We start from the raw sequence: 11,085 nt of genomic DNA on the forward strand, positions 1-11,085 counted from the left end.
GCCATCATCACATCCAATCTAGATCTAAACACATGCACAAACAAAACCTAATTATAGAACCTCTGAATCAATTAATCCATTTCAGATACATATAAAACCTAATTGTAAGAAACTTTGAATCAATTAATATATTTCAAATCGAATAATCATTTTAGTACATCCAACAAGAACATCTAACCAGCTGAAGGATGTAGATATGTACCATAATAATTAGAAAAACAGAAAAACCTAAATACAAAAATTTAGAAAGAGAGAGAGAAAGGGGGATGTGGTGTACTAGACTGACCTTGGTTTGGAGAGTGGTGTTCACTTCGTCAAAGACACGTCAGAGGTTAGCGAACTCCTTGCGAGCCTCAGCTAAGAGAAAAGACCGAGAGAGAGAGGAAAGAGGAGAGACAGAGAGAGAGATTGAAGAGTGAAGTCTGTGAACTGTGAAGAGAGGCGCCGCGTAAGAAACTAAGAATATGACTGTATGAGATATATTTTCATTATTTGTATACAAGGCTTAAATCTTAATAGGGTTTCTTATGAATCATGAAATGACCAAAATGCCCCCTAATAATCAGGTCAAAACAGGTTATACGGGTTCACGGGTGACACATTTAATTAAACGGGTCAAAACGGGTTAAACGGGTTGAGCCACAAAACCCGAACACGACACGTTTAACTAAACTGGTTATTCGTGTCAACCCGTTTACGACACGAACCTGTTTATGGTAAACCCATTACCCATTTAACTCGTGTCGTGTTGGCGGGTCGTGTCGAACTTTGCCACTCCTATTTAAAAGGTAACTAAATATATATCATTTATTATATATATATATATATACAATTATCCATGGGTAATTATCCGTATCCATTTAACATCCTATCTAAGTAGTCCATGGGACCCAATTGGTTGGTCCATTATTACTATCCATATCCAATTCCTTTAAAAAAATAATAAAAAAATATATACAAATAAAATAAAAATAAAAATAAAACAATTAAGTTTCTAAACAAATACACTTCATCACATACCATTTAAATTAAACAAATAAATCAAATACACATAATTTTAGCACACAATTTAATTTAAACAAATAATTCAATTAACATATAAACAATTAAATCAATTAAACAAGTAAACTATCAGCCAAGAAATCAAATAAATAAGTAAAATGCAATTAAAACAATTATAATAATACCGAAACTATCCTTTTGAAATTAGGGGTATTACAACACGCTCGTCGACTTTGCCTCATATGGCAAAGTCTAAATCCAAGTGAAAGATGATGATATCAAGCCTTATAACTTGTGATTTAGTGAGAGAAAAATGGGTTTCTTGTAGAGAGAGAACTGCGTGAAGAATGAGAAATGGGAGGCTGATAATGATACAAGCTCATTTACAATCACATACCAAAATGGTGGGTCCCACTAGTTAATAAAAATCTTCTTTTACATAAGTATACATATACATACACGTGATAAACATCATACAACCACATAATAACATGTATCTACATAGAATGCACTAAATAAACATGGATGAAATGCAATGGACCCGTAACACAATCCCTATACTCAACAACCCCGATAACGGGTCCCACCTGGGACCTTTCTATCAGAAAAAGGGAAAAAAAGCCGAAATGGCAACCAATGCCTTTCCAAGAGTCCTGAACTCAAGGAAATGTCCCAATCAACACTCTGACACACCCGACACACCCCACGGCGTCCGGCACGAAACACGAGATAAGACGAAAATGACCCTGAAAAATCAGAAAAACCCTAGTGGTGGAAGGCAGTGGTGAAAATCGGTGGTAGCGATCGTGGTGGTGGAAGGCGGTGGCGGTGGCGGTGGTGAAAGTGGGTGGTGGTGGTGGAAGGCGATGGCGGTGGCGGTAGTGAAAGTCTTGGGCAATGGCGAAAGGCAGTGGAGATAGTAGTGGCAGTAGCGATGGAGTTGGCAATAGTGGTATAAATGGTGGTGGAAGGCAGTGGTCCAGTGGAGGTGGTGGAATGTGGTGATATTGGTGATAGTGGTTGCAATAGTGGGAGGTGGCAATGGTGGTGGAATATGGCGATGGTGGTGACTATGGTGGAAGTAATAGTGATAGCGTGGTGGTGGTCGAAGGTGGTAGTGGTGGTAATGGTGGAAGTCAGTGGTGGTGATGGCAATGGATGGAGGTGGCGGTGGTGGAAAGCAGTGAAGGACGATGTGTCAGTTGAAGGCGACAACAATGGTGGCAGTAGCAGTGACGGTGGTAGAAGGCAATAGAGATGCATGTGTGGCAGTGATGAAAGGCATATGTGGTGATGGTGGTGGTGGTGGAAGGCACTGGTGTTGGTGGCAATAGTAGTGGTGGTGGTGGTGGTGGTGGTGGAAGGCAATGGTGTTGGTGGCAATAGTGGTGGTGGTTTTTGAACTTGGAGAATGAGGGTATTTTAGGAAGTTGATTTTTTTAAAAAAATTACTAGGGAATGGAATGACCATTTCATAGGTTTAGTTGTGGAATGGATTTTCATTCTCATTAATGAATTTTCATTCCAATGACATTCCCACTTTAAATTACATATTAAACAAAGGAATGGTATGAACATTCCATTCATGCACACCAAACACTGAGTAATGCCCTTTTATGATAAATTCCATGCTATTCAAACCATAAAATAGTAAAGTTCCATAAATTTTTGAAAATATTTCATATTAATCAAATACACATGAAAAACTTACTTCTAAAAGGAGTCTAAAGGACTTAGGTCCATCTATATAAACATCATCATCCACATCCAGAAAGTCGTATGCTTTGGAAGAAGCAGTTTGGTAAGGGGTTTTGATTGATCAAAAAGATAATTCTACTTCAACCGACATGCCACAGCCATACATAACATAGAAATCACATTTGAAAATGGTGGACAATTAGCTAAAGCAGCGAGTGCTGTAGTGAAACTGATTGCAAAAGAGGGGAAATCGGTCATATTAAAATGACCTTCTGGGGAGGTCTGTTTGATATCCAAAAATTGCTCAGCAATAGTCGAACATGTTTGGTACGCATTTTATTTTAGTGTTTTCATTTTTGTCGGGTACTGTAGTAATTAACAGTGAAAGGGAAGGGGGGGGGGGGGGGGGGGGGGGGGAACGTGTTCGGTTAAAAATGTTTTGTTTTGCACAATGTCAACGTTTCGTTAATAGTGGCCAAAAATCGAAATACCAATTTGGTGTTTTTACATGTTCAGCGGGTACCGTAGCGATGAATAATATTTTTTATTTTTTATTAACATTTTTAAACTAACCATTATATATTTCAAACCAATAATTTTTTTACCAAACATGTTTTCATGTTTTTACTTCTAAAAATCTTACGACAAATGGACATTACCTCACATGCTACTTATTACCTTTTAAAACATTGATTTTGCATCCAATTAAAACAAAACGCCAACCAAACAGGGCCTTATTCTTTTCTTTTAATATTTATTTTATTATTTTAACAACATTTTACCTACCCGGGATTAATCTGCAGACACACATGCATGGATTCATTGTTGCCTGCTTCGTTATAAGCTCACTACACTATATATAATAGATGTAGAACACTAACCTGTTTCAAAATCATTGTTATTAGATAAAGAGTTCAATACCATTAGTCTGAAAGAGTAAGAATGAAGCAGTACTTGTGAGAGGAGGAACCATCTGATTGAGATTCTTCTACATATGCATATTTTAGTAGCCAATTCCATATCCCACAGTGTCAAATTCATACTTTCCTAATGTTATGTTTGGAAGCACCGACTAAGTGACTTGAATTTAGAATTAGAAAAAATTTAGTTCAAAGCTATCCCACAGAGCTTTATGATCTTCAAGGATTATCAACATCAGCTGCTCCTGGCTTACAAGTGAGTCAATTGGGACGTGGCGGTAGAACAACATAGGAGCAAAGAGCTCCACCGCTCGGCCAAAGGAGTTGATGAACTACAAGTTCCTCCATTTCCAAATCTAAGGCGCTGATTCGGCATTTCCAAACACAACAAGAAACAATGTGATCTGACAATATTTTCTATGATACATAGAAAAATAAAACAAGATTTGAAGGTTGTACACTCACCAGAAGATATTCAAAGAAATGATGATCAAGTGTTAATTTTAAACAGAGTTATTATGACATTGAATGCATTCTGCCATATTAAAACTCTTCTGATTGATTCCTATTAATTTTTCAGTCAATTCTGTATTAGCACTTCCTACATGAATCACCGAAAAGAGAACTGCAGCCAGTTGCCTCACCTTATTTGAATCATACAACCATTTGTCACAAACTCACAATGCAGGGAATCATCAAAGAGTCAACAGAGTGTGATGAAGAAATTTGTTTCCCGGACTAAACTTTAAAATTCAACAAGGCATTCAATTAATTGAGAGAGGAAACGGAAAAGAAAAAAGGTGCCGAGATCAGGTTCTAGAAAGTAACAAAATTTATAAGATATAAATGGCTTGCTAAGGGCATCAGCTGAGCCAAGTTAAACTAGTTCAAAGATGCCAACATTTAACAATGTCTTCCATAGGCTAATCAAGAAAGGTAATAGTCAAGATATAGAACCACATGAGGTTATTCATATAAAATTCAACATCATTGCTGCAACAAAACCAAAGTGAAAATCAGGAGAGCCCCCCGCACCCCCCCCCCCCCCCCCCCCCCCCCAACACACACACACACACACTTTCTATGCTTAAATCTTGATGGATGATAAGAACTCGTTATTATTTTCTTGCATTATTTATTCTTTTGTGAAAGGGATGAAAATGTGTAACGTCAGCTATATAGCAGCATGTGTGCATCCATTACACTACAATGAATCATTAAACAAATTAAATAATGAAGAATATGAAAAACCTATTTCTAGAAGCAGAAAATATATGTTTCTATGTTCTCGATTTGGCCAAGGTTTTGGGGTTAGCTGAACTAGATTTTAAAAATCCTAAGAAGGGGGACCAAGTAAGATTTCTTACCCACATTCCACCTCTAAGTCGCATCTTTTGGTTAGAGCCCCATTCTGCAAGCACAAGGCATTACCGGAACTTCTATCAACAATTCCTCTAATTTATGAGTGTTGTATTTGCTCATTCTTCCAGGAATTTTTACCCACTTCTGCAGATGAAGTTGAACCATTGGAATCCCCATCACCATCCTTTGGTTTTGAGAAGAAAGGATCCCATTCATGAGCTCCCACTTCACGTTGCCCTTCCTCTAATAGGGCATATTTCCAACTAACTACCTCAATGAAATTCGAATTTGTATGACCTTCAATGATGTCTCTTCTCAGTTTTGTAACTCTGTCAATTACTGACTGTACAGAAACATCAAATGCATCTTTTAAGGTTTCCAATTTGGAGTGAGGATCTGCATATATCAATCTCGGGATGAGACTTATAACTTCCTCCCTCATTATTTTCACCTGCTCGGGAGAAATTTGGCGGAGCCTTTGCTCGATGCTAACATTCCTCTTGCGTATATCATTCTCTGAAATAAATACTGAATACTTTGAGTAATTCTTTGGAAGATGCCAGGTATATTGTGTATATGCCGAACCCGGATGGAAGAAGACAGGTATGCAACCTGCCAACATCGAGTCAAAAGCAGATCTTCGTGTGTACGAATCACCTTGTGGTTGCAGGCAGAAAAGGGAGCTTTGAAACATCAGCATTATACTGCTAGGTGAATGACACTTACTGTCCCCAGCTTCCCCAGCATCACATTCCAAGAGTTTGCCTACGTTGGACTTCTTGCACTGATCAATAATCTGCCCTCTGATTGACTTAGGGTTGTCGGGACGTGGAGCACCAGCAAAGGAGAAGAGCCACTTGCGCTTTAGTTTTCTCATACGATCCTGCCAAACAAACACATCACCATCTTTTGCTGGATGAAAATAAGTCGGATATGGAATAGCAAAATCATTTGCATTCCATGGGCTTGATTCAACCACAAGCATGGACATATTTTTTGCAGCTGGTAAGAACAGAAGTTTGCTACCCCAGTCTGATTCTTCATCACTTAGTCTTCTGAAATCCCATGTTATCCTACCGGCAACTAGAAAATGATCTTTTCCACCCATAATGCTCCACTCAGGCCTCTTCATAAGCCAATTGACCAAATCAAGAGATGCAGCATCCCTCGTCGAAATGTTGTACCCCCAAAGATACCGGGCAATATCAAACCCCGCATAAAAAGGTACAAAAATGGCAGCAGCTAGAGAAGAATCACGCGTCAAGCAGTCATATTTTTTCATTCTGTTACTAAAGATCACGTCAACGGCAAATTGATTCGTGGCATACCAACCAGTACGCGAGAACACATGTTTTACATTCTTCAGTGGGGGTCCAAGCCCAGCATTAGTAGTGAATCTACACATGTTCACCCAACGACTAAGACTCTTGCACTCCCTAAGCATATCCTCGTTGAACCTCGGAGGAAGGTCGTGAACATAAATATACCTCCCACCACATGGATCACTCTTGTTCTCTATGGTTCTCAAAGCCTTCATAAATGGGTAATTATCTGATTTATGAGCAATATGATCAGTTGAAGGTGGAGGACTTGGAGGCAGAGGAGGTGGAGGACTAGAGGGCGTTGGAGGCGGAGGAGCTGGAGGACTAGAAGGCGGAGGACTTGGGGGTGGAGGACTAGATGGCGGTGGAGGTGGAGGACTAGTTGGACGACTAATTGGCATTGATTGTGCATTGCTTGGCCTGACTCTACTCGGAGGGGCATTGAAGAAATTGGTGCTAACGGAGATGGGTCCGAACTGTGGCGGATCATCAATAGAACTACCTCTGAGGACAATGAAATGGAAGTACAATAACAAGAACCAGAAAAATGATGATAAAGTTGCTAACAAACAAAGTCTGGAGTAAGGTTGATTCTTTCCAGTAACCTTTTCCATATGATTCGAGAGAGAACCGTTTGAAGAACGGCGTCTCATCACATCCCAATAGAAACAATCAACAGGCAAAATGCAAATTATTCCTCATCAAAACAACATATATAATCAATCCATTTCAACAAATTCAATCCAAAACTTACATCACCACCACCAAAAAAAAAAAAACCCTAATCTGACAAAAAAAATATTAAACAGCCCTAGCAGTTAACAAACCCTAAACCCTAATCCTAATTGCGATTCTGGTTCGGAAACTACAAATAAGGATTAAAGAAATAACAAAGACAGAAAGAGTTTTTAATCAAATTATAATAATTGAACTATGAAAATGAGCTGATTTATCGGACCTAATGAATCGAATCTGAACGCAAAGAGGTTGATATGAACAACGATCAAAGTAGCACGAATCACGAGAAGTCGGCTAAATTTGGTCAGGTCTGTTACAGATTTTTAGGACTCAAAATTAACAGATTTAAACTAATTAACAGAAAGAAAATTAAAAAATTAAAAAAAAAATGTAAGAATAATTTCATTATGTGAGAACAGAACTTACGAGTATAGGGGTAGAGAGAGAAAGATCATTCTGAGTGATTAAATTGGTGATTTCATTGCAGAGAGAGAGAGAGAGAGAGAGTTGAGGTGGTGTGATGAGCAAGGCGTATGCTCGAAAGAAAGGTGACAAGGAGGTGTTCGTTAGAAACGTGCGCCGGGTTGTCGGTGCTTGGATTGTTGCCACGTGGGACCACGTGATGACGTCACTCTCCTGAAATCGCGTGTTTGGTTTGCGCGCTTCTTACACACACTTAGCAAAAGCCACGTGCTGTTGTGAAAATTTAAAAATTAATTTATAATAAAAAAATTCTTTTATATTCGTAAATAACTGATTAGCAACTTGTTTTAAATAGGTGATATTTAATATTTATAAAGTCATTACAAATAAATATTTATAAGAGTTCAGTTTTATTATTTTTTTAAATAATAAATTTTATAAACAATAATCGAGTACAATTAATAATAAAATAATTGTGATCCAAAATTAAAATAAATACTAATAATCAATAGAAATAATGTAATTTTTTTATGTAAAAAAGTTACTTGTGATCCAAAACTAAACAAAATAATAATCAAACAGAAATAATATAAATTTTTTAAAAAATTAATTATGATCCAAAACTAAACTAAATAATAATCAAGCATAAACAAAATAGTTTTTATATGCGTGAATAAAATTAATTGTACTTGCAGAACAGAAACTAAATTTATCAAGTTGCTAATCAATTAGAGAAATTAGATTGAAAAGAGATAAGAGAAATTAAAATTTTAAAGAAAAAAATTCAATTTACTGAAAAATTTTAATTTGTTGTCAAGTTTCTAAACAATTATTGAAAATATCTCATAGAGAAAAAGTTACTAATTGTATTTCTTTCTTGCAATTGTATTTCCTTATTCAATACGAGTTCTAATAATAGAGTTTTGAATTTAAGTATGTTCTATCTCATGACTTTTTAATTCTTTCACAGTACGGAGTATTATTTATTTCAATAAATACATAGAAATATAACTTTCCTAAACTCTTACCAAATATGTATTATTTTCTAATTCTATTTCTTCATACTAAAATTAAAATTAGTAAAAGAATTTTTACCAAACATGTGTTGTTTTCTAATCTATAATACATGTATTATCATTTCTATATATAATTAAAATTATTAAGTTTTAATCTATATTTATTTTTTGAAACACATTTCTACGTTATATTTAATTGGTAACTTGTTTAGCTTGAAGAATTCTGAGTATAATATGATTTATTTTAATTGGTAACTTATTTTATTATTTGGTATATTATTTTATTTAAAAAAAAAAATTGTTTGTTAATACAATGGTTTAGTTTAGTAAAATTTAATTTTCAATTAAAAAATTACCTATTTCATTTTAATTGGTAACTTGTTTTTTATTTGGTAAATTACTTTATTTAATATTTACCTATTTTGTTTTAATTGGTAACTTGTTTTTGATTGTTTTAGCTTTGAAGAATTTCAAGTATAATTGGTAACTATAATTACATATTTTATTTGGTAACTTGTTTTAATTGTTTTAGCCTTGAAGAATTCCGAGTATAATTTGTAACTTTTAATTGATAATTTATTTTATTATTTATTTATTTTTATTGATGATTTGAAATTCTTGACACTCCTTGTACTTTTAATAATAGTATAGATGTAGATTTAATTTTGTATTGGGATAAAAAGAAGTACTAACACGATACAGTAGTTTATTTATTTTATATATATATATAATATATTTTTTTGTGTATCGAAAACATTGTGAATTCTACACAATTTTCTGAATTGGATTTAAATTAAATTAGTTATAATCTAAATTTATAATAATATCATTAATTGATTGGTAAAACTTGAAAAGAAAATAAGAACAAGAAAACAAAAAACAAAGAAAACAAAATGGATTACATTGAAGGGGAAGAAATGAGAAGTGCATTGTGCATAAAATGACAAATTACCCTTTAATAAAAGTCATCAAGCTAAGGGTATTTAAAGTCGATTGAATCCATCCCAACCATTCCAATGTGGGGTAGGTAAAAGCATTGTCATACAATCGATTTGCTCTGTTTGGTGTTTGTTCATTGATTTAGAAGAAGCTACAAGCCGGACACAAATATTTTTTTTTTTTAAGGGTTACTCTTAAACAAAGAAAAGAAAAAACTCTTAAAAAAAGAAAAGAAAAAAAGAAGAAGAAGAAGAAGAAGAAGAAGAAGAAGAAGGGGCAAATACACATATATACATATATATATGCTTCTATATTTTATGTAGCAACAAGAAAAGAAGAATAAATACAAACAAGAATATCCAACATAACCCCAGAAATGAACTGCTGCTTCTCTTTCCCTTGTTTGTTCCCAGGAGTCCATTGTCTAAATTCACACCACTCATGGACAAGACAACTCCAGGATCACCCATGTTCACACCACTGCCAAGCAGAACAGAGTTGCTTATTCCCTGGACATTGTTGTTTATGTAAATGTTTATGCTACAACATTCATGGGACACACCAGAAGAAGAAGTCCCACGGCGTGCGATCATCGCTGCCCCGACATTCGGTCCTTCCAGCTTCACGCGTACAAAGGAGCCATGGCTGCTTTGTGTGGACATCAGATGATTGCAGTTTCTTCTTCTGGTTTGGAGTGAATGAAGAAGCTTTTCATGGTGGGTTTTTCAATTCAAACAGTTTGGTTCTTTACTTTTACCAACTACAAGTAAAGCATATGTTCCTCCAACTACAAGTAAACCATATGTTCCTTGGAATGACCTAATCCACACTCTTTCTCAATAATATTGTATTTGCCAAGTATAACCTTCTTGTTACTAACAAGGTATCCAGGTCAATCTCACCACCTATGGCAATTATAAAACCAACTCGAACACGTTATGCTATGCTCGGTTGCCTGGAATTGGAGGGAATTTAGTTCAAATTTCTCCAATTTCAATTCTACGACACCAATTCTATGCAACCGAACATGACATAAAGAATCAAAGTTCCACTACGTTATAATCAACACTCTTTCTCAATAATATTGTATTTGCCAAGTATAACCTTGTTGTTTGTTACTAACAAGGTATCCAGGTCAATCTCACCACCTATGGCAATTATAAAACCAACTCGAACACGGTATGCTATGCTCAGTTGCCTGGAATTGGAGAAAATATAGTTCAAATTTCTCCAATTTCAATTCTACGACACCAATTCTATGCAACCGAATATGGCATAAATAATCAAAGTTCCACTACAAAATCTACCATCTATCATCTTGAAACCTGGGTAAATTCATATGACACAAGAAATCAAATCAGAAACCCAAATTAACTCAAATAATAGCTAGCTCGACTCTTCAACTCACAACTCTCCTCCTTCGAAACAGGAGCGATGATTATTCTTAACAATGATAAAGAAATATACACTATATTCAGAAACATGCCAAGCTAACAGATGCAGCAACACCCACCATTCCTCGTATAGATGCAATGCAAACACCCACAACCACATGCACATACAGTAAGCTCGAGGAGAGTCAAACCTGAAATTTTAGTTCCTGAGCAACCACTCGGCCATTCACAATATGATGAAACTCTACTCGTGTGTTTACGACTTTACGGT

The 11,085-nt window shown here is 35.6% G+C and overlaps 1 protein-coding gene across 1 annotated transcript; it reads right to left on the reverse strand.

Moving 5' to 3' along the window:
- Positions 1-4,693: 4,693 nt before the first annotated feature.
- On the reverse strand, positions 4,694-7,642 carry LOC132306695 (xyloglucan galactosyltransferase MUR3-like). Its single transcript, XM_059804203.1, has one exon. It carries the CDS (start codon positions 6,955-6,957, stop codon positions 5,080-5,082), a length of 1,878 nt encoding a protein of 625 aa, XP_059660186.1. The 5' UTR covers positions 6,958-7,642; the 3' UTR covers positions 4,694-5,079.
- Between the last annotated feature and the right edge of the window lie 3,443 nt (positions 7,643-11,085).

Source organism: Cornus florida, unplaced genomic scaffold, assembly GCF_030987335.1.
Source record: "Cornus florida cultivar Cherokee Brave unplaced genomic scaffold, ASM3098733v1 CherokeeBrave_3.0.0_Hap2_Chr05, whole genome shotgun sequence".
Classification (NCBI taxonomy): domain Eukaryota; kingdom Viridiplantae; phylum Streptophyta; class Magnoliopsida; order Cornales; family Cornaceae; genus Cornus; species Cornus florida.

Bases quoted from the DNA above. Each gene is read 5' to 3' on its own strand.
- LOC132306695 (XM_059804203.1), bottom strand. From the start codon at position 6,957: ATGAGACGCCGTTCTTCAAACGGTTCTCTCTCGAATCATATGGAAAAG.